The 23860-nt window shown below is 44.9% G+C and overlaps 1 protein-coding gene across 1 annotated transcript in view; it reads right to left on the bottom strand.

Annotated features, from left to right (window-relative positions):
• Nucleotides 1–23860, bottom strand: part of WDR75 (WD repeat domain 75) — a 552173-nt gene that overhangs the window by 53319 nt on the left and 474994 nt on the right. The window contains exon 19 of the mRNA XM_069615630.1: nucleotides 9150–9290. Coding sequence (XP_069471731.1) covers nucleotides 9150–9290 — 141 coding nt within the window. The remainder of the gene's footprint in view (nucleotides 1–9149; nucleotides 9291–23860) is intronic.

Below are 23860 nucleotides of genomic sequence, written 5' to 3'. Positions count from 1 at the left end.
TTCAGGGAGATGCTGAAGCGTCCGCCACATCTACAACATTTCTAGATGTTCTTCAACAGCAGGAGGTATGGATACTGACAGCTCCATCGAGCGTCATCATCAGAGCTGGAATTCTTGTCGTTTGATTGTTCTACACAATGTTTCATTCGTGGTTAGCCGTTGATATGTACCTGTGCGGTCGACCCCAGGTGTGTGTTATGTTTTCACAATTGTAATCCTCACTAATGCAAGTACTATGTTTCAGGCAGTTGATGGAGCCTCAACCCCTGCACTTGATGCAGAGCCTGACATTCAAGTAATTCCAGGGGAAGTGGAAGCGGGACCATGCGTATACGAATCGGCACAACAGCTTTCGGAAGTGCGCACTACATTTGCAACATCCATAGATATTCTTCAGCAGCACGAGGTATGGATAATGACAGCTCCATCATGCGTGATCATATAACGTGATTCCATTTGCTATACTTTCTTCCCTATTAACGCAAGTGCTGTGTTTCAGGGAGACGACGAAGCTTCCACTACAATCACAACATCCAATTTAGATGATGCAGATGTAAATAAATCGGAGAAAAAAGTCGATGAAATGTGATCATATTTAGATTTTCCTTGATTCTTTTGGACAATGCATCATTTGCGGTTATCTCTTTATATGTACCTGTGCGTTCGACCCCAAGTGTGTGTTCTGTTTCCAATATTGAAAACCATACTAATCCAATACTGTGTTTCAGGGAGACGACGGAGCTTCCACCACAATCACAACATCTCATTTAGATGATGCAGATGTAAAGGAATCGTTGAAATAAATCGATGAAATGTGATCATATTTGGATTTTCCTTGATTCTTTTGGACAATGCATCATTTGTGGTTATCTCTTTATATGTAACTGTGCCGTCAATCCCCAAGTGTGTGTTGTGTTTCCTATATTGAAAAGCATACTAATGCAAGTACTGTGTTTCAGGGAGATGCGGATGCCTCCTCTCCAATACAACCATTCATGGCAGTCCATGCAGAGCCAGAGGTATGGATACTGACAGTTCCATCGAAATAGATCATCACTGGTCGAATACTTGTCGTTTGATTGTTGCACACAATGTTTAAATCGTGTTTGGCTAATGAGATGTACCTGTGTGTTCGTCCTCACATGTGTTTTATGCTAACAATATTTTGATACATAGTAATGAAAGTACTATGTTTCAGGGAGACGATGGAGCCTCATTCCGTGCGGTCTATGCGGATACAGAAAATATAGTCGTTGCAGCGCAAGAGGAAGGGAGGACATGCGGAAACGAATCGGAGCTACAGCGTCCAGATGTTGAAGGTCGAGTCAAAAAAGTTGCAAAGAAAAAAAAAACAAAAAAAGGTTAGTTACAAACAGTTCATAACTTTAAAAAAATGTTTGTGCTGGGGACTATTTTATGTTTTTTTCCAGTCACTTCTACTACACTCCATCTTGTGTTTAAACTGAACATCCCTTTTCCAATCTATCCTCCAGTTACCCCTGGGTGTCAGAACTATACACACAGACAGTGAAGCGAATGAGAGATGTGGCTTGCCAGACCGTGTACACTATGGAGGAACTATTAATTGAGGCGAGGCGTGTTCAGGCTCGAGATGCTCATGTCCAATGGCCAGAACATGAATTAACTGTGTTTGGAGACTACAGAAAAGTTACATTGGACCATAGCTACAGTGCGACCGCACCACCACAAGAAGATGTTATTGAATGTATTGAAGATAGCTCTGAAGTAGTTGCAGATCAATTTACACAATCTACACCCGCCAAAAAATTGCCACCAAAAAACCTGTCGACATTGTTGTGTTCTCCCATCAATGTTGAAGTAATAGATGTTGAAATGACATAATGAACCAGCCTCAGCATCCATATACGCATCAGAACTTGATATCAGCAATATTACTTTCCAATGTGTTGAAATCTCCACAACGTCACAGGCCGAAACAACGTTGATGCAGGATGACCGTCTAATGAAAGAGCAAATACATCGTATTCGACAGTTGTGTGATGGAAATTATAAGTATGCTGAAATGTGTGCATTCCATTAGAGGGAAAGTATGTGGGAAGCCATTGATTAATGTGACTCGTCAAATAAAAGGCAGTAACGTCAAAATAAATGCTGCCTGTAGATTAAATCATAGGTTCTCATGGTCTGCACAACCGATGCTGGGGAAACTGCCAGCAGGCAATCTACTGTGTGCAGCTGCATCACTTTTTAGTGGCTCCAGTTTTAGAAAGTTAGAGGCTTTCTTTTAGTTTGTGGGACTCCATTTAATTTCTAAAGCGCTGTACTACATATACCAACGTGATTATCTGTTTCCGGCCATTAGTGATGCTTGGAAAATTGAACAATTGTCTCTAGCAAGTACATTCGAAGGCAAACGATTCAGGCTAGCCGGCGATGGACAGTGCGACAGCCCTGGATTTTCTGCCAAGTACTGCACCTACCACTTTCAGGACATGGGATAGTAAGAAAATTGTGAGTTCGGTGGTCGTGCAGGCAACACAATGTACATCCTCAGTGGCCATGGAGAAACTAGGATTTATAAAATCAGTGGAATATCTACAATCAAGGGGAATGCACATCGACCTCAGCCACGGATAGACACGTTTCAATTGCCAAGACAATGAGAGAGCAGTTCCCACATATTAAACATCAATTTGACGTATGGCATCTTGCTAAATCAATCAATAAGAAAATCTCAGCTGCAGGGGGAAAAAAAAAGGTTTTGAAAGTATTTTGCAGTGGTCACATTCTATCACCAACCATCTTTGGTGGAGCTCAAAAACTTGAGGGGTCAGTGGAAATACTACTTGAAAAATGGTGGTCACTGATGCACCACTGTACCAACGTTCACCGCTGGACAGCAAATGAACATTTCCACCAATGTGAACATGGCCCTTTGTCCCCAGAGGAGGCACGGAAGAAGAAGTGGTTGATTTCATCTTCACCTACACACAAAGCCATTGAGAAGATTGTTTTCGACAAAACTCTATAGGACTGACAGAATTCTGTCACACAGGAGATTTGGAGGTGTTCCACAATATGTGCCTAAAGTACAGGCCAAAGCGCTTGCATTTTAGCTTTCGGGGCATGAAACATCGCACTCTACTAGCGGTCTTGGCCCATAACAGCAATGTCGGACGTGAACAATCTAGGACTAGGGGTAAAGTAAGGATGCCTCACTACACTAAGGTGTTTTCAAAACGAATTAAGCAATGGGTGATCAAACCAGTCTATGATGAAATGCAGTTCGACTTTGTGAAAGGCCTTATTGTTGCTGTGTTAGAGAGGCACAGATATGGAATTTTGGACGTTTCTGTGCAGAGCAGTGATCCATTGCCACCGAACATTGCGACTGTGCCATGCCCACCCGAAGCACAGCTGATTGTGAAGTACAAATCCCGGTTTAAATAATTGCAATACGATTGTCTTTTTGTAAATAAATGTTATTGTACAGTGTACTTGTAAACCTAACGCCTACCTTCACCATCATGGGTGGCGAACAAGCTGGGTGTCATCTTTGAATTCTCTCTATTCACCTCACATATGTGTATGTATATATTTTTCTCATGTCTCATCTCATGTAAATGTAAATGCTGCGCACTGTTAATGGAGGGGAGGCTTGCGTATTGCAAATAATAAAACAAACACACAATAAATCTCACTTTTAACTCAACTCCTGTGGTACTTTATACTTTCCCTGACCTTCCGCAAAAAATGAAATGTCTCAATTTGGGCTGCAAAGCTCGCAGACAACGGGGACAAAATTGGGGCACTTAGAACACGCCAGCCAAGCGGGCCGTGGCATTTGGGAGAGAAGCCAGTTCGCATTTGCACATTGAGGGGCACTACATAGACGGATTCTAAACTTCAAGTTCTCACAGATGCCTATACTACGTGATGTTGCAAATAAAGAATGCGAAGGACAGCGCCCAGATGAGGCCCACAAGTCGCACTGGAAGTATAAGGGTCTATTGTTTTTTGACCTTGAGACAGGGACCATGCCGAAAGAACTACATTTGAAGGGAGTGCGCAATAAGGTAAGAGACGATAAGGCAGAAAATTCAGAAACTAGACCGAGTTTCATTTTAGTTCAGTATACGAAAAATCGCTGTCAAGAGCACGGTCCGTTTTACAGACTGCATTACGAAGAGACACAATGGAAATTTCAAATATAATGTAAGTAAATCTTTACACGCTTTTATACCGGAATGAAGATTTAATGAATGGATGCATGAATAAATGAATGAATGAATGAAGAGCTAGGAAAAGCAAGTAAAACGTGTTTGTAGTGGGCACATGGGCATGCAGGTCCACTGGTCTCACCGATCTCGGTCCTTGGCCCAGCCACTTTTCCCTGCACTGCCTACCTGCACTACGGGACTGTCTCTGTATCCTTCAGCCCCTTCACCCGGCATTTACCTTGCACTTGATACCAGCTGGCTCTATTATTTAATTTGTATTCAACTAACCATGTACAGCCCTTCCCCATGCGCGATCAGAAAGACACCTTGCCTAGTAGGATCGTTGTCTGTCTGCCCTTGTTCCCCACCTGCCTCGTCACGCCTAGAAACACTTGAGTATAGGCGCGTTACAAATGCCATATCATATCATTCCTCGCGCATGTAGACTGTCGTTTATCATTGTGTGTTGGCCTCGATTTATCTCGTTACTTTTCGCATTGATTTTAGAGACGAACATACTCCATTGAACTATCCTTGCAAGCAAATAGTTTCTGATCGGCCGTAATAAATAAAATGAGTAATATTAATTAAGTTGGGCTAGCGAGACTAATTATCATTTTTTTGTTTTCATAACAGGCATTTGATCCCATTCTGCCACTGCCATCTGTTTGAGACACCGGCGGATGGATTCTTCAGCAGACACCTGCAGCTTCGTGTCAACAACTGGAGCACGATCACCATATTATGGGACGATCGCCAAGGGCCCACATGCCCTTACTCTGTACTAGTGGCTAGAAGCAACATATCAACCTTTAGGCTGGACTAGTGCCTAGTTGATAGAACAGCCTTGCGGTTCACCGTGCTTCCAAAGTGATTCTTTTTACGAAAATGAACACCCTGTGTACCATAAAGGAACAGCGCGTGACTCAAGATGAAACGGAACAGTTATTGCGGATACAGATAAAAGAAAATAAATGGCTTTCGGAGTTCATATGGCAATTGCTGAATATTCTCTAAACATTTAATGTCAAATAAATGTACTTTACCAAATGTACCGTGTTGCTGTTTCATTTTAAAGTACAGTTTCATATTCCGAATTGTGGCGCGCTGTGTTGTGAGTTGATCTGTGTTGGTTTCCGGGTTCTGTGTGGAGTCGCTGGGCGCGTTTGCCTACGCAGCACAGTAACGTCACGGAGAGAGGAGGGGAATATGAATGTTTTGATAATGTCAGGCTCAGAGGCGGGGGAATTGATTTAGTGCCGCAAAAGCAGGTCAGCCAGGGCGATCGGGGAAAAGATAGGATTATCAGAAAATGGCGGCTCCCTGGTGCTTGTTTTCGCGTGCATTTAATGGACGAAAACTCGGGTAAGGTCCATAGGAAAGTTTTCTAAAATCGAGCCACTTAGGCTTAAAAAAACATGGCCGACCCGTAGGGACAATAACATTTTTTACTAGACCATGCCTTTAAGGACACTTTGTAACTCCTTTCACAAAGACACAGTTACCACACTCATTCTTTCAGCGAGTAAGTCATTTTACACTGGTTATACTTTTGAAGACTGAAGCCTTTTCTTATCCAGTCCTTCCCAAGTCTATTGCATGAGTTCTCTGAAAGGTAGAAAAGGGAACCTGGTGGTCTAGGTGCCAGCTGTAAGCAGGCCGCGATCAGTTTCAGTTGCAGGAAAGTGTAGGTTCCCATAGGAGAGCATCTTAAACCAGCAAGTATTCACTTTCAGAGCTAAAGTGTTCAGGGACTTCTGGGAAAGGCTCCATATATGTGTTAGAGCAATACACCTGGGCAAGTGGTATGGGCAAACTCCCACCCACACAAATCACCCACTCAGCCTCACAGGATGCACACCAGATGTAAGTATTATCGATGCCCATAAAGTACCGTAGGTGAAAAGAAGAGCTTTGGAGTGATCCGGATACAGCAGCACAGGACCAGTTTCCTGGATTCTCGATCTGGAGACCAAAGAACTGGACACTGGATGGGAACTTGCAGCAGCAGTCATCATAGGAGGTTTCCAGCAACAGATATTTCATGGATTATCACAGCTCTGTGGATTTGGTGCCTTTTTACAGTAGCCAGATGAACAAATATCACCGGTAGGATGCTCTTCACTCTCTTTGACCTGCACTTTGTTGAGTTGACTTCAGGGATTAGAATCATGTCTCTGGAGAGCTAGCTGGAGGCCACCAGCTTGGACGGATTCGGAAGACCATGCACCGCACAATGGCTTCAGATATTGCAGCCCAGCAACACTGCAGCACGTCGTGGGATGGCTCAAAATGCAGGTCTTGAGACTAGTGGATCTCACTAGCCTCTGTGTAGGAGACACAGTTGGGACCCCCAGGTCAATTGGAAGGGTTACAGCTTTCTGCAGTTGTACAGTAGGCTCTTGGGTCACTGGAAATTGCTACAGCTGTTTTTTCTTAATCTTACTCTTTGGTTTCAGCTCCAGTGGTCAACTTGTCAGCAGCATCCAGGTGCAGAGAATTTATGAGGAACTACAGCAGAATGTCTGCAATCTCCCCATGCAGTTTACAGAAAGGGACAGTCTTGGAGTCCAATCAGGGCAGACACACCGCAACCCCCCCCCACAACCCCTTCCCCTCTCCCCCCACAACCCCCCAATGGGAGTTGGTTCCTTTCAGGCAAGGTGAAAGAAAGGCTGCATAACTTTTGACACCTCCCTCGCTTCCTGCCTTCTCGGATACTCTGGAGCCTGGGTCGGGGAATACAAAGGATTCCCGCCAAAGACAACTTCCACTGAGGTCATTCCCACCTACAATGGCAGGGGAAGACCTCAGAAACAACAATGCTACTTAGATATGGCGAAAAAGAAGGAACCCACCATTCTAGCCGAATGGTGGCCCTTCTATGCATTACTGAGGCTAATTAACAGCCTGCGAGTAAAAATTACTAAAGGTCTTGTAAAGTAAACTTGCAATCTTTAACAAAAAAAGTTACCAGGCAAGTAAGAAAGGGGATACATTATATCCACCCCAATCTCCAAATAAGGTGGGGTATGCCGACTCACTTATACAAAATGTAAAGGGGATGAACATCTCGCTTTACTACTTGGGAACAGTAGTTCACCCAAGTATGTTAAAGAGAAATTAACAGGGAACTATGGAGAGACATAAAACAATCACCCATAAAAAGAATAAAAGACTAGGTGAGAGGAGAAAAAGATTACAACTCACTAGGGACAAGGCAGAATAATTGGCATTACCCACATTGACATTTTACAAGTGACCGTTTGTCCCCATTGACCCAATTATAGTGGTCTAATTGACCTACTGCACACTTTTATTTTAGTCATTTTATATATGTATTGGGTTGGTTTTGGATTATAAATAATATAAGGGGTTTAGGGTGAGGGGCTGCAGGGGGTTTCCCCTTGCATATATGTCCTAATTGACCTTTTAAATTAGGTCAATTCTCCGGAGGTCAATTGTGAAAGTCAATTAGTATACAATCGAATAAGTACCAAGTCCAAGAAAAAAGTTCTGTGGTGGACGCACATCAGGAAGATTGATCATAAATATGAAAATCTTACAACAGTGCAGGCGTCTCTGGTCGTCTTCTTCGGTTACTTTAGTTTCCAGTGGTCGACTTGCCTTCCACCTCAGGAACCAGCAGAAGGCTTTACTTACCTCTAAAAATTAAGGTCATGTTCCAAAGAAAAATTAAAGTGTCTCAGAAGTCAGAGGAAAGCAGCAACATGAAAATCTTTCAACACTTATTAGGGTCTACTTTCAAGGTTCAGACCTACCACAAAGCTCTCAAGTGGCTGATGAATATAAAGGATGAAAACCCAAAACTGATCCGGTGCTCCATAAGCCTTCATGGCTTTGAGAGCATAGGCCAGACACCCAATATACTAATGCCGATTGGCTGTCCACAGAGTACTACGTACTGGAACAGGAGACCCATCAGGTGTGGATTAGGTCCCCCTGTCCTTTAGCCTATAGGGGCGAGTATCAGGGAGATTTTCATTTTGAAAAATGTGCCCTCGATGTCTTGTGCCTCCCCGCTCTACAACTGGACACATTGTGATTTTTCATTGACTTTGAAGCAGTGTGTCCATTTTCTACCTCACTCACCTCCAGCATTTACCTTTGTCTGGGAGCACTAAAACTTTCCTCCAAGGTTTGAGTGTAGAGAGACCCCCCTCTTCAATTTCTGCTCCATGCTTTATGTGTAGTGCTGCCAGAGACCCCCACCTATGGTCCTTTTGAAATGTCATTTTGAGTTCCTAGAAACACTAAAGCATGAATGGTCATCTCCTTTTATGACAGTTGGTTCACTGTTTGCAGCACAAGCCATCTTCAATGGAGTCCTGAGGGCACACCTTCCAAGAAGTATTTTTGCTGCTTTCCAGGCATCCCTGAACAGGCTGGTTGCAGTCTTATTTTTTTGAGTTCATTGTCCCAGGCAGATTTTTCAGCCACGATACTGCACTAAATGGGACCATATACTCAAAATAGCCACTTTCATGTTTTGTTCAATATGGCCTGTCTGCATTTGCTGATTAACACCATACAAAATGAATAGGCTTGGGAAAAGCAAGATCAAGAGAGGCATGTCTCTTGCTAAACTTATCTAATGCAAGGACATGGAAAGATTACATCTTTAAGGTTTTGGGCGATCCGGACGCTTGAACTCCAGGTCTGCCATCTACGGTCTAAAGGAAAAAAAAAAGGAATGCATGGCCTTCTCACGCATGGCAACAGGAAACTTGAGAGCTCTGCATTTCACATGTGCCACCAACAAAAGCCCTAAATTATTCAAAGAAAACCACCAAGAATTTGACATCAAAAGGTAAATCTATTTTCTAACAAAACACTTAACTACTACAGGATTGCCTGTTCACCATGCTATATGGCTTTATTTTGCAGAACCAACCGAATGGATCAGCTGCTGGGAAGTTTGAATACCTCTTTAATTGCAACAGAGCCTTGTGCCTTCCGAGATGTAATTCTTCCAGAGTCTGCATCTATTTTCTCTTGCTCCTGCTGCCGCTGCTTTCCCAAGAGTTGCTGGAAAGGAGTAACCAGAAGGCTTTCCTCCACTGCCAACTGAAAAGAAACCAAAAAGCAAAGGTTTCAAATATGCATGCGATTCAACATTTTGCCATACAATCAATACTTTGAACTATATACTATTTATCACTGTGCAGAACGACAACTCGTGCCATAAAATAGTGCAGAGCCTGATTAAAGTACCCCAATCCGTTCACAGCACCAGAAAAAAAAATTTCAGCTGACCAGCTTGACCCTGTGGGATAAAGTTATGCTTCCAATTCATAGGTACATGTGTTTTTGGTGTCATTTACAAACATTTGGTTTTCATGCAGATAATCCACACAATAGACTGAACAAATCCACGCACAAAAGGCACACTCCTTTAAAACAAATCTAGTTTAAGTTGAACCCATTTAGAAGAACATTTGAGACCTTTAATTAACGTTCTAAATTTGTTTTTAACTGGATACTCTGGTTTCTGAAATAAATGTCAATTTGGTGTGGTAAGTCCGACATAGTATACAGACAAGAGGACTGTTCGGGAGAATTCTCATTTCAGTGTCAATTCCCTTCTACCTTCCCCCCAAAATGTAAAGTCCCAGAGTGAGAGACCTTTTTCTCAAACCCTCATGTATTTTTAATCTGATTTGGACTGTTTCTTTTGGTTTTGGAGTCCGACAAACCAAATAGGCATCTACCTTTTGTATTATGACATACAACACCTTCAGTGCAGTGTCACAGAGAAGTCCTTTGGGTTTCTCATAAGGTTTAAATACTTTCTCTTGGGTAAACTACTGTTCAAGATTAGTAAAGTGAAATTGACTTTACTTGCTTGTTTATCCTATGTAGCTCCAGTACAGCCCATTTTATGCAGAAGTACTGGGGTGGGGTTAACTTAGTAGCCCCCTTTCCTACTTACTCAAACAACATTTTCTGTGTTACCCTCAGGACTTAAAATGGCTGGTGGCAGTGGTTTAATTTTCCTACCACTGTGCATTTTTACCGGTTGATTGATTCCTTTGTCATGAAGAGGGAAGACAGGACTTTGGAAGGGAATTTGCAGCAGGGATCAACACGGAAGGCTCCAGGCAAGAGTTTCTTCACAGCTGGATGCGGCTCTGTGGTTTTGGCGCCCTTTTCAGGAGCCAAAAGACAGAATATTGCTGGTCGGATTCTCGTTTGCAAGGTCTAGCACTCTGATGAGGGGACTTTTAGGACTCAAAATCGTGTCTTTGGAGTTCCAGCAGGATACCACCACATTTTCAGCTCGATTCGGAAGACTTTGCACGGCACAATGGCTTGAGGTCCCAGGGTATTGGGATATTGAAGCCACGCAAGGTTGCAGCATGACGTGGGATGGCTCAAAATGCAGGTCATCTTCAGTCTAGTGGATCTTAACAGGCTCAGGTTCATCAGTTTCGGGATCCCCATTTCGATTGGAAGGAAGGGTTCCAGCAAGACAGCAGGCTCTCTGGTCGCTAGAAATCACTACGACCTTTGTTTCATCTTACTCTTCGGTTTCAGCTCCAGTGGTCGACTTGTCTGCAGTTTCAAGGGTCAGAGTTATTATCGGGAACTACTCCTTTTGCAGTCAGCTGGAATGCACCTCCTTCCTGATCACTCACTTTCCCTCCCTCCTGCTCATGGTCATAGTTCTTGGACTGCTATGTCCCGTTATCACCCAAGTGAAACCTTGTGCACTAAAAGATACCCGCCGCCGCCTTTCCCGATGGTAAAATCGCTGCATCTGTTGCCTGGAGGCCACCCCAGAGCCTGATTGGCTGTTTCATCCATCTTACAGCCAATCATGGGAGCCAGCGAAGCCGGACCCCAGCTCCAAGGCCCACTAACGCCATTGTTTCCTGTCTGGACGACGTGCCGTACCATCTCCCTACCTCTGCTTACCCTTTTCACCACCCACCAACCCGCCCTTACGTTGCCTCTCTGTTGTCCGCGCACCACAGCAGCACTGCATTTATCCCGAATGTACACCTTCCTCTGACTGTTTCCTGCTACAATTGCCTCCTCTGCTCTCACAAACTTCGAAGTTCAGAACTTTTGACCATGTTACGGAGGTTCCATCATTTGTTGTGATTCCTAAGGCATAAATTGGCTTTTCTTCATGGTGTGCTCATTATGATTTTGATGTTCTCATGTTGGACTTCTGAATCTTGATGTACTCAGTGTTCTGTGAATGATGGATCTGCTCATTCCATCTCTATTTTTGCTTCTGGTCACTTGAATTTTGTCGCTTCTACCCACTACACTCACTCGGATTTGCACTCTTTCTCTCCCCCCTCTCTCCAGCATAATTAATGCTCTTACACTCAGAAATGTTGTAAGGCCTAGTACGATAGCTACTGTTTGTCCCTCTCCTCCCACCTTCCTTCCCTCTTTAATGTCAATGCTCTTGTACTATCTGAAATGTTCTCAGGCCTAGTAAAATAATTCTCACATTCCTAACGCCTCAAGGCCTTTTAAGAATCTATTGTATTTTACCCTTGCTCCCTCCCCTGCCTTGCAGCACTTTGAAACACTTGTGTATAGGCGCTAAACAAATAAACAATCATATATACAGCACAACCTCTCCATTCACTCCCGCATTTTACAGCACAGGGTCGGTCTGGCTGTCCAATCAGGACAGCCAGCCCCCCACTGGAGCTTGTACCTTTCAGGCAAGGTGAAACACAAAGGACTGCAGGGTTTGACTCCTCCCTCGCTTTCTGCCTTCTCAGACACTTTGGAGCCTGGGTGGGGAATCCACAGGATTCTTGCCGAAGACAAAACAGCCACTGAGGTCATTCCCACCTATAATGGCAGGGGAAGACCTCAACCAGCAAGCACACAAGAAATGGCGACAAAAGGAGCCCACGATTTTAGAAAAATGGTGGCCCTTCTGTACATTGCCGAGGTTGAATTACCAGCCTGCGAGTAATAAAGACTAAGTCAAACAGGTAAAACCACTGCCACCAGCCATTCATGTAAAACTTTCAATTGTAACAAAAGTTTACCAGATACATAAGAAAGTGGATACACATACGGTGGGGTGTGCTGGCTCACTTACAATAAATGTAAAGGGGATGAACGTCCCCCTTTACTACTTGGGAACAATATTTCACCCAAGTACATAGAAAACTATGCCCGATTAGAAGGTCTTAAGAAATACCAGTTTGTACAGTATGTTATATACTTAAAAAAAACCACAGCAATACATGAACTTATGCGCAGTGCCAAGACTAAGACGATTCATTCTTCTAGTTAGGATTAACCAGCTCCCAGTTGTGGCAATTACGGGCGCAGTGTGTAAGATACTTGTCACTGATCGCTATTGTCCGCTGTGCAAGGATAAAAAACACGGCTGGGACTGGGAAACACCTGACTAGTTGCCCTAAGATGTCCAGCATGTACAAAAGATACTACGATAAATATTTACATAAAATTGAATATATTGAGGAAGCTATCTTTTGGTGGCAAAATGTCAATGCTTCCAACCTGAAGATTTTTATTGCAATGTATAATATTTGGTTAGTGATCGAGAATCTGCTTGGGATTTCGATTTTAAATGATATGGTTGTGCTGGGTATTTGATGTTGGTTTTATGGCGTACCCCCTGAATAAATAAGCTAGAAATTAATTAAGGAAATAACAAGAAATATCAAAGCTATAATCTTAATTTTAGGATGTACTTTTATCCTTTGTTTTAATTATGCAAAGTGCATGATTTTATTAGGAATGATTAATTAAGTTATGATATATTTTAAATATTTGGATGTGTATATGGATTATAAATGTATTTATTGTGTTTATGATTTATATTCTATGTGAAAAGTTTATAAATAAACTATAACACATTAATAAAATAAATATTTCACCCAAGTACTTTAAAGAGAAATTAACAGGGAAGCCCAAAGGGGCACCCCAGCCTAAACCCAAAAATGGTAGGAAACTATAACTTCTACCATACACTATGGAGAGACATAAAAAGGTCAGCCATAAAAAGAGTACAAGACTACGTGGGGGGGGGGGGGGGAAGACTCCCCTTCACCTAGAGACCAGGTCAAATAGTTACCTAGTCAAAACAAAAAAAAAGTTTTGGGGTTGACCGGTCCAGAACATTTATCATCGATATGAACATCTTAGCTAAAACCTGGGACTGAGGTAAAGAGGAGTACTTGCCTGTCTTTGGACAAATACTTGCTTAACTTTGAAATAGCTTTGTACCGTTTTAAATAACCACTGCATGCTTTTGAGAATACCTTCCCTGGAGAAACCAGTACTAGAACATGGGACTTTTGGGGACTAGGCTCCATAGTGATCGAGAATCTGCTTGGGATTTCTAGGGACGGACTTCTTAATAAAAGTGAATTTGGATTATGTTATATGGCATTTATAACGTGCCTGTACACAAGTGTTTCTAGGTGAGAAAATTGTAGAGGTTCTATTCATTTATCTCCTTCTGATTACTTACCAGGTTTATTATTGTTGATGCGTTGTAAGTGAACCTACCAGTGAATGTATATATGTGTGACATTAGGGTTTGAGTGATTGTACTTGCTATTTTGATTTTAGTGTAATTTTAAGGGCCTCATTGTTGCATTTGTATAAATTGACTGTCCAAGCCTTGAATGCTATCCACATTACCTTGATTGGGTTTTGGCTAAACTACGGTGGCTTCCTAAAATCTTCCCACCAAGGCTGATCTTTATAAATCGTATTAACAAGCAGTCTTTTCTTATTTTCTAGCACATGCAGCTCATCATAGAAGTAGGGGTTTGGAGTAGGGTTTAGTTTACTAATACAATACTATTTTGAAACATGTCCTTGTTAGGCAAGATTGTATGTAGTAACCCTGGAGGAGACTACACCAGCCTTGTTCTCTTGGTAATAGGTAACCCGCCTATTGGTATAGGTCTGTACTACACAAGTTGGTAGAATGACGGAGCAGCCAGACTTCTCTCAAGAGGGGTAAATGTGAGCTGTAGAGATGTAACACTGAGATTCACAATTACAAGTATCCAAATATTATACTCAAGGTTTTCTAGTAAAATAATTAGTCATTTTTAAGTAAGCCTTTAGAAAGGGCAATATGCAACAATAAAAATACACTTCACAACACTTCCTCAGATTTAAGATAAGCACGTAGATACCCCTTTAAGATGTCACACACACACTTCCTACACCCTGAGGGGACTTCATTTACTTGGACACTGGACATTAATATATCATTTTACACTTAATGCAATATTGAGGTTGTGGAAATAGGAAAGGTTAGGAAAAAGGTCAACAGGTTCTCAGCATGTGAATACTTTTCAATCTCCCAATAAAGTCTAGGTTGAACCTTTCCCAGCAATACGAGTTAAACTTATGCACCACCTATGAGGGACAGTTAAAACCAAAGTCAATGGGTTAGAAGAGTCTGCAGGGAGCCAAGACAGCCAAAGTCAATTTGAATAAAGTCTATGGAGCTGGGGCACTTCTTTAGCTAGCACAAAAGTCTTGCAAAATGTTAAGAGTTTGTAGTAAAAAGAATCACTGTTGGGCCACAAGCTGTAAGGCTTGTGAAGGGCAGCGCTGAAATCAACTCTGCAAAAATCAGCTACTGTAAGTCTCCAGTGAGAACAAGCAAGCTACAGACACAAGAGTTAAGTACCCCTTCTTCAAGACAGTACCTTGGGTTTGAAGACGAGGCTCCAGCTCGCTTCTGTTCTGGTTGCAGTCTTGCAGATCCTGGGTTCCTGGGCACAAGTCGTGGGGATAAGAGATGGAGGGTGTTTGGCGGACTCCTGCACTGCAGTTTGAAAGTCAGCGGCGGCTACAGCCCTTTCCAAATCAGTGGCACTTCACGGTTTCAGCTACCGGTCAATAGCACCACCACAGTGGGCTTCTCTTGCTTCTGTGGTCCAGCACTGTTGAGGTCGCTCAGGTTTGGGTTGCCCTCGGGAGCTTCTTGGAGGTCTGGTCCGGCTTAAAGACGATGCACTCTATTCTGGTTTTCCTGACGCCTGGCACTCAGTTCCAGCAGCAGCAGCAAAGAAGTACAGCCAGCAGGGAAAGGTTTTCCAGCAAAGTTAGTCTTGGGGTTAGTGGGTTCCACCAACCCGAGGGAAGAAGACACCCATTCCGGGCTTCTCTAGTCGATACAAAATTTGAGCAGCAAGCTTCTCTTCCAGTTTTTCGTTGGCTGTTTCGTCCAGTCGTTGACTGCCTTCTGTTCAAGAGACCCTGCCCTTTATGCAAATTTCTCCCATTCATGCACAGCCTAGCTGTCACTCACAGCAGGGTGGCTGTCCTGCCAGCCAATCAGTCTCCTTGGTTACCTGAATGCACCCAATGCTAAGGACAGAGTTTTTCATGCACCTCCCTCGCTTCCTGCCCTGCCAGACACTTTGGTGGCTGAGAAATCCCAGTGTGTCTGGCAGGGCAGGAAGTGAGGGAGGTGACCGAAACGCCGATATCAGTCTCCAAGGAAACCCTAATGCACCCAGTGCTGATTGGCTGGCTGTCCGTGCAGGACATCCACCCTTCTGTGTGAGTGACATCTAGGCTGTGCATGAATGGGAGAAAACTGCATAAAAAAGTGAGGCTTCTTGGACTGAAGACCAAGTCAACCACTGGAAGAAACATTCAAAGGAACCGTGAAGAGAAGCTTGCTGCATCCTCCTGGACCGTTGAACTGCCCGGTGAAGTACCTTTCCTTAAATCGATAAGATAAACTCCGGAGAGGACGACTTCTTCCCTTGTGTTAGTGGGACCAACTAACCCAAATACTAACTTTCCTGGAAGATCTTCAACTGGCTGCACTTCTTTGCTGCTGCTGTAACTGAGTAACAGGGGTCAAGAAATCTGTAGTCTAGTGCAACATCTTTAAGCCGGAACGAAGCTTCAGGAAGATCCCGAGTTCCCTCCCGAAGCAGGAGGACCCAAGCTCGAGTCACCTCACCAGAGTGCCGGACTCGGGGAGTGAAGGAAGTCCAATCAGTGTCTAAGATCCACAGGGGTGCCATTTGTATGCCTTGTTTGTATCATTAAGTGATTTGTTTTCTTCAAATATGTCAAAAGCTTTGTGCAAGGCTTTTTGCCATCTAAGGAGTGCCTCAGCTCCATAGAATTTGTTCCAAATTGACATTGGCTATACTGGCTCCCTGCAGACTAAAATCCATTGACTGATTCATACTGTCCCTCATAGGGGATTACATTTTTTAAATAATATCTGCTGGGAAAGGTTTTTATCTAGAGTTCATTGGGAGATTTAAAAGTGCTCACATGCTCTGAGAACCTGCTGACTTTTCCTTTCTCCAACCTTCCCTTTTTGTCAAAACTCAGAATTTACCAAGTACAAAAAGATATATATAAATGCCCTTACTGTCCTTCGTTATTGAAGTCACCTCAGGGTGTAGGAAGTGTGTATGAAGCATCTCTAAAGCATATCTACTTGCTTGAGGTGATTCTGAGAAAGTATTTGAAGTTTATTTTTATTATGCACATGGCCCTTTTTAAAGAATGCTCATTTAAAACTGATAGTTAAATAATTATTTTACTAGAAAACCTTGAAGGTGAGTGTTACTTGGATACTTGTATTGGTGGATTTTGATGCTACAGCTCTAAATTTACCCTGCTTGAGATAAGCCTGGCTGCTCAACCACCCTACCAACTCGTGTAGTGCAGGCCTATACCAAAAGGTGGGTTACCCAATACCAAGAGGACAAGGCTGGTGTAGTCTCCAACAGGGTTACTACATCAATTCCTAACAGTCAGGGTAGTAGTTGATGTGGTAGTCGTACCTGATGGAGGTAGTCGTGGTCACTGACTGCTTCATTGATTGTTTTGATGAGGTAGTCGTGTTCGACAATTTAGCTGACAATTGCGATGAGGTAGTCGCAGCCGTAGATGGTTTAGTCGACTGTCGTTCCGAGCCAGTCATGGTCATGGATGGTGTCGAAAACCTCGGGGTAGACTATCTGGAGTGAAGCTTGGTCGTCAACGTTTTTATTGCAGATTTAGAGGACGAGGAGTGTCCCCCCGCCCCATTTGGATGTGGACTTGGGAGACGTTACATCCTTGGGGCGATGGAAGGAGCTTAGGCTCTCATCCCCTGTTGACACCCGTTGGGCACTGACCTTTGTCGAAGACCGGTCCTTGTGCAGATATCCAGGCTCGTTGGTTGAGGAATCCTTGTGCCTCTTCTTGGAGGCCTGGACTTAGTGTGACCTAGACCTCTTGCTAGAGGTGGTTCGCTGGACCGACCTGCCCCAGCCTAACAAAGCATGACTCCGCACTGAAGCAGAGTCAGTGGACGCGCAGTGCCCTCGAGCCAAGCAACCAGACGGTGGCGATGATCCCTTAGCGTGTTGGAGAACAACTAACACATTTTGCAGTCTCGGATGACATGGTGTGGACTCAGTCCACAGCGGGCACAGGCCTTGAACAAGCTTTTCTTTGTGGATTCCACCATAAGGTAGGCCCAACTACGCAGACAAAGATTTGTCAAAGAATACCAGCAGTTGAGAAGTCAATGGTGGCTGTCTCCGCTAAAGGTGGTCGTCGAGTCTATTTTTCTTATAAAAGATGTTCATTTTATAATTTTTTCATAGAAACTGTTATAATGTGGCTTGCTAATAACTCTGGTCAGCAAGTCACTGTTTATGAGCCTTGTGTAAGCTTGTGTACAATATTGATGATGGCTGGAATATTATTATGTCATCAGCTCATCAGTTCTAAATATGTTTATGATGCTTGGGTTTACTTTTGCTGGTGTTCCATTTATGTCAGTTGCTTTAGATACTGCCTTGGTAGTGTTGTGCTGGCACTGCTGGGGGGTCTTAATGTTATTTATAGCTTAATAAAAGCTTACAAAGATCAGACGAGAGTTTATCATCATTGCAACTTAATATTGGCGACGAGGATCTGTGCAGTAGAACCCCAGCAGAGAGGCAGAGAAGGACGAGCTGCCTCGCCGAACCGCCGATAACCACAGTGCGGTAGCAGATAAATCAAGCCAGCGCGAACAGCGTGGCAGTGGGCACCATAAATAAAGGTAACGACACTCCGGCTCCGTCCCGTGTTTACTCTGTGCCTTCTGTCTCAATAACCCACTCTCTTTAATACGTGACAGCAGATGGGTTAAATTAAGCGAGATTGCGCCCCACTCACCGGAATGTTTATCAGTGCCTGTGCACCACGATGTACCAAGTCTTCTCTCCCTCTCCAGATTCAGGAATCAACCCTGAACCGAAGCGGACAGTGCTGGCATCATGCTTCCTTTGCGTGTTGCAGCCCGACCCATCACAAACAAACTTTACCGTATATCACGGTATAGCAGCCAAACCCCTGTGTTCAGCAGAATAGGAGCCGCATTGAATGGTATAGCGGCAAATTCAGTGTTTAAGATGAGTTGTCGGGGCAATTTACCGGGGGCCAGCTGGGCCGTCCGCAGACCTCTGGGGTTGGGGAGGCCCCAATTCCTCCCGCGTCCCAAAGGAGTATGAGGCACACATAAGAGCAAAGAGTTACTGCTGTTTATTGTATAAAAGAGACAGGGACAAGCTCTCAGATCCTAGGCATCCGGGAGGCCACTCGTTCATGGTGGGCTCGCAGGCCCTTTTTCTAGCTGTATGAAGCGACTACGTGGGTCACCTGGGAAAGCTAGCCCCAAAACCTAACGCCATCTCGGGTTGGCTGCCCGAGTGATAGGGTCAGTATAGACACATAGAAAACTGTTAGTGGTGGAGGAAGGGTCAGGTGGTACACCTGGGGCGTCCCTAATAATTGCTACAAGAGAACTGTTACAAGGGGACAATTAGTGATTGGCTAAACTATAGTGGCGTAAATGGTGAGCCCCTCGTATTCTGATTGGTCCACCCGCGAGCCCCCAATCCTGGGACCACCGCTGTTCCCAGCTTGCGGTGTACCTGGTGCTGGCAACAAATTATGACTATGTGTCAGTGGCGGACAATGGACAGGTCTGACTATTAGCTGGTGTGCTTGTCTTTCCCATCGCTGTCTGTGTCCAATTTGTCACTTGTTGCAGTCTGTGCCCCAGACGTGAGACCCCAGCGCTTCTCTGGGCCTTGGGGCTTGGCATCGTATCAGATCGGCCTGGTCATGTGGGGAGACCGTGGCTGGAGCAGAATTATGAGAATTTGATTTGTATTTTGGTTGTGGGGAGTGTTTAGCAGTGGCTGTGGGCTCTCGTCGGGGCTCGTTCTGCGTGATCCGCACTTTGCACCTTTATTTGAGCTGCTCCGGGCTGGGGACTCTGGCTTTGCAGCCTGGCTTATGAGTGGAGGTACATGGTCCATAATATGGGGGTCGCGAGAGGCGACAGATCTATATGCATTAGTCAATATGACAATGCATTACTTACCGTAAAAGCATTTCTGATGGTTGTATCTGCTTAGATTCACATTCTGTGCATAGGTCCGACATCCAGTGGTCACTGCGGAGTATTGCATTTTGTTTTTCGTAGTCGAAATGGGGACGTCGACAAGGTGTGTCTGTAACACTATCCCTATAGTGACGTGCGTTGTACCCACAATCCCTCACGTGTCGAGGTCCCTCTGTTTGTATTTTTTCTGCCCTGAGGGAGCCTTCTATACGTGAGTGAGTACAGAAACGAGAGATGTAGAAGATGTTTATGTTCCTTCCATCCGAGCAGGGAGGAAGGGTGGGCGCATGTGAATCTAAGCAGATACAACCATCAGAAATGCTTTTACGTTAAGTAATGCATTGTCCTCTGATGTTTGTTAATCTGCTTAGAATCACATGCTGTGCATAGACTAGCGAGCAGTACCCGGAGTTGGCGGTGGGTTATGAGAAGGAACAGTAGAGAAAAGATGTCTTAATACTGCCTGTCCCACCTGGGAGTCAGATCTAGAGTGTGCATCTAGACAGTAGTGTTTTGTATAGGTGTGCACAGAACTCCAGGTAGCCGCTTTGCAGATGGACTCAAGGGGAACATTTGCAATGAACGCTATGGAAGCCCCAGTGCCTCGAGTGGAATGTGCTCTTGGCTTGAAGGGTAGTTCTCTCTTAGCAAGAGTGTAACAGAGTGATGCATTGAACAATCCATCTAGATATAGTGGACTTTGAGACTGCATCTCCTTCTCTTCCTGCTGCCACCGAGACAAAGAACTGATTAGTCTTTCTCAGTGGTCTGGTTCTTTCCATGTAGAACATGACAGCTCTGCGTACATCTAGTGTATGCAGACTTTTTTCGCCCAAGCTGGAAGGGTTTTGAAAGAACGTTGGTAGTTCTATTGACTGGTTTACATGAAATTTCGAGATGAATTTTGGTGCAAACCTTGGGTGTGTGCGTAGAACCACCTTATCCTTGTGAACTGTTACGAAGGGGTCTAGAACAGAAAGAGCCTGTAGTTCACTTACTCTCCTAATGGAGGTGATAGCTATTAGGAAACAGTCTCAAGAGTGAGGTCCTTAAGAGTTGCTTTGTGCATGGGTTCAAAGGGAGGGCCCATGAGTCCAGAAAGTACCACATTTAAGTCCCATCCGGGAGCTGGGTTAGCTATCGGAGGGTGTATTCTCTTTACCCCCTCCATGAAGGCTTTGATAACTGGTATCTTCCACCACGACACTTTAAGTTGGGAAGTGGTGTATGCAGAAAGTGCCGCTAGGTGGACTTTAATGGAATTGAACACTAGACCTGAATCCAGTAAATGGGTCAGGTACAGAACAATGTTCGTGGGAGAGCAGTCAACCGGGTTGATGCTCTTACCTCTACACCAGATGACAAATCTTTTCCACTTGCTAGAATAGCAGTGGCGAGTATTAGGTTTTCTGGCTTCCCTGAGGATGTCCATACATCTCTGCGGGAGTTGTAGATGTCCAAATTCTATGATCTCAGGAGCCAGGCTGCTAAGTTCATGGTCTGAGGGCATGGATGCAGTGTCCTGCCCTTGTCCTGTGACAGCATGTTGTACGGGCAGGGAAGTCTCACTGGGGGAGATAGGGACATCTCCATCAAGTGAGCGAACCATGGCTGCCGGGCCCACATTGGGGCCACTAGTATCATGGTAACCTGTTCCTGGTGCATTCTTGTGCACCACCTTGTTGAGGAGGGGAGTCGGGGGAAAGGCGTAAACAAATTTCTCTGACCATTGAATCGACAGACCGTTCCCCTTGGACTGGTTTTGGGGGTACCTGGAGGCGTAACTTTGGCATTGTGAGTTCTCCAGTGTTGCGAACAGGTCTATTTCTGGGAATCCCCATTGCGAGAAGACGTCTAAGACGAAGTCTTCGTGCAATTGCCATTCGTACTCTTCGGGCAGGGGGAAGTCTCTGCTGAGTTCGTCTGCTAGCAGATTGAGTTCCCCTGGTACGTGTTGTGACAGTAGGAACATGTTGTGTTTGAGAGCCCACTTCCATATATTCTGGGACAGCTTGGACAGTCCTGGAGAGTGGGTTCCCCCCTGCTTGTTGATGTAGTACATGGCTGTGGTGCTGTCTGTAAGGACCATCACTGTCTTCCCTTGAAGGTGTTCCTGGAAGGCTTTTAGTGCTTTGAACACCGCTAGTAGCTCCAGAAGGTTTATATGCTTGGATGCTACGTTCGGAGTCCAGACTCCGTGAGCAGTCTGATGGGATAGGTGAGCCCCCCATCCTGTGAGGGATGCGTCTGTGGTTAGAGTGGCCTCCACCGCGGGTGTGGCAAAGGATTTCCCTATTACCAGGTTTTCCTTTGTCCACCACCGTAGCGAGAGAACCAAGGCCTGCGAGACCACCACTAGATCGTCCCATTGTCCGCTGGCCTGACACCACTGGCTGTTGAGCCACTCTTGCATTGGGCGCAGGCGCGCATAAGGTACCAAATAAATACACGACGCCATCATACCTAGCAACCGCATCGCTTTGCGCACCGTCACCTCTCGACCTGCCACATATTGGGGGATCTGAAACAGCATGTTTTGGACCCTCTAGTTGGAGGGGAAGACGAGGCCGTCCTTTGTTCGAATTAGAGCCCCTAGGAATTGTTTGACTTGGCTGGGGTCTAAGCTGGACTTCTTCTCGTTGATAGAGAAGCCCAGTTGGAACAAAAGGTCTACAGTCTTTTGGGTGTTTGAGAAGCATGTCTCGTAAGAATCCCCTGTTATGATCCAGTCATCGGGGTAAGGGCATACTGGGATGGATAACCTGCGCAGGTGGGCCGCTGCCACTGCCAGTACTTTTGTGAATACCCTTGGTGCAGATGCTATGCCGAAGGGTAGCACTCTGAACTGGTAGTGTTTGTCCTCTATCATGAACCTGAGGTATTTTCTGTGCGCTGGCAACATTAAAATATGAAAGTATGCATCTTTCATGTCTAGTGTTGTCATGTAATCTCCCTGTGATAGCAGTGGGATTACTTCCTGTAAGGTCACCATACGAAACTTCTGGGGTTTGACAAACTTGTTCGCTGGGCGCAGATCTAATACAGGGCGCATGGTTAGATCCTTTTTGGGTACAAGGAAGTACACTGAATAAATACCTTCCATTACCTGAGATAGAGGCACGACCTCTATGGCTCCTTTTTCCAGCAGTTGATCCACTTCTTGGAGAAGGATGGCGAGGTGTTCTGGTGTCAAGCGGCGTCCCCTCGGGGGTCTGTATGTTGGGGAACTGTTGAACTCTATACAGTAGCCGCGGGCTACGGTGGAAAGTACCCAGCGGTCTGATGTTATTCCCTCCCATGCTGGAAGAAAGGATGTTAACTGGCCCCCAACCGGCGTTGCATGGGAGGGGACGCAAATCTTCGCGTCACTTGGTGGTGTTGTTGGCTTGGGAGCCTCTGGGGGTGGAACCCCGGCCTCTTCCCTTGCCACGACGTTGACCCCTCCGATTGTACTGGCCGCTATTACTCTGGTAGTTGCTGGCAGAGTAATGTTGTTGGTTTTGTTGCTGGCGTTGTCCACGAAAAAAGCGCTTATTACCAAATCCCCGCCTATTAGGGGCTTAGAAATTTGGTCTAAGGTCTTTATAGTATCAAATTCTTTCTTCGCGTTCTCCAGCGCGTCATCCACTGCTCTCCCAAAGAGGTTGGATTCCTCTATGGGTTTATTAATAAGGGATGCTTGCGTTTCTGCCTTAAATCCGGAATTGCGAAGCCAGACGTGACGCTTCAGTACAATTCCTTGTACCAAAGTGCGGCCAGCCGTCTCTGCTGCATCGAGGGTATTCTTGACGATGCTTTGATTGACCAGAGAGCCCTCGTTAACTGTAGCCAGTAAACAAGTCCTTAGGGGTTCGGGGACTTCGATGTCCTGTCTGAGCTTAGCCCATTGAGCATCGGCATAGCTTGCCAATAGGGAATTATTATTGGCGATTCTGGTAGAGCATGCTGCTGAGGTGGTAATTACAGCTTCTTCCCTCTTTATCTGGGGGCGCCTCGCTAGTAGATAGTGGGACTCCTGCCCTTTTTCTGGTGTTGGTCACGACCAGGGAGTCCGGGATTGAGTGACCCTTAATGTATAATGGGTCTGATTGAGAGGGAGAGAACAGTTTCTCAATCCTCGGATTGACCCTTCTTACCAATGCAGGAGTGGAAAGAGACGGTGTAATGCGTATCTTAACTGAGGCGAGGATAGGTATAACCTGGCTAGTGGGGGGTTTTTCTTTGATAATCCTCTCCACAA

The sequence above is a fragment of the Ambystoma mexicanum genome, chromosome 9 (assembly GCF_040938575.1).
Source record: "Ambystoma mexicanum isolate Mex_15411 chromosome 9, UKY_AmexF1_1, whole genome shotgun sequence".
Taxonomy (NCBI): domain Eukaryota; kingdom Metazoa; phylum Chordata; class Amphibia; order Caudata; family Ambystomatidae; genus Ambystoma; species Ambystoma mexicanum.
Note: the sequence above shows the minus strand (reverse complement) of the source record. Positions and strands in the feature narration are given on the sequence as shown.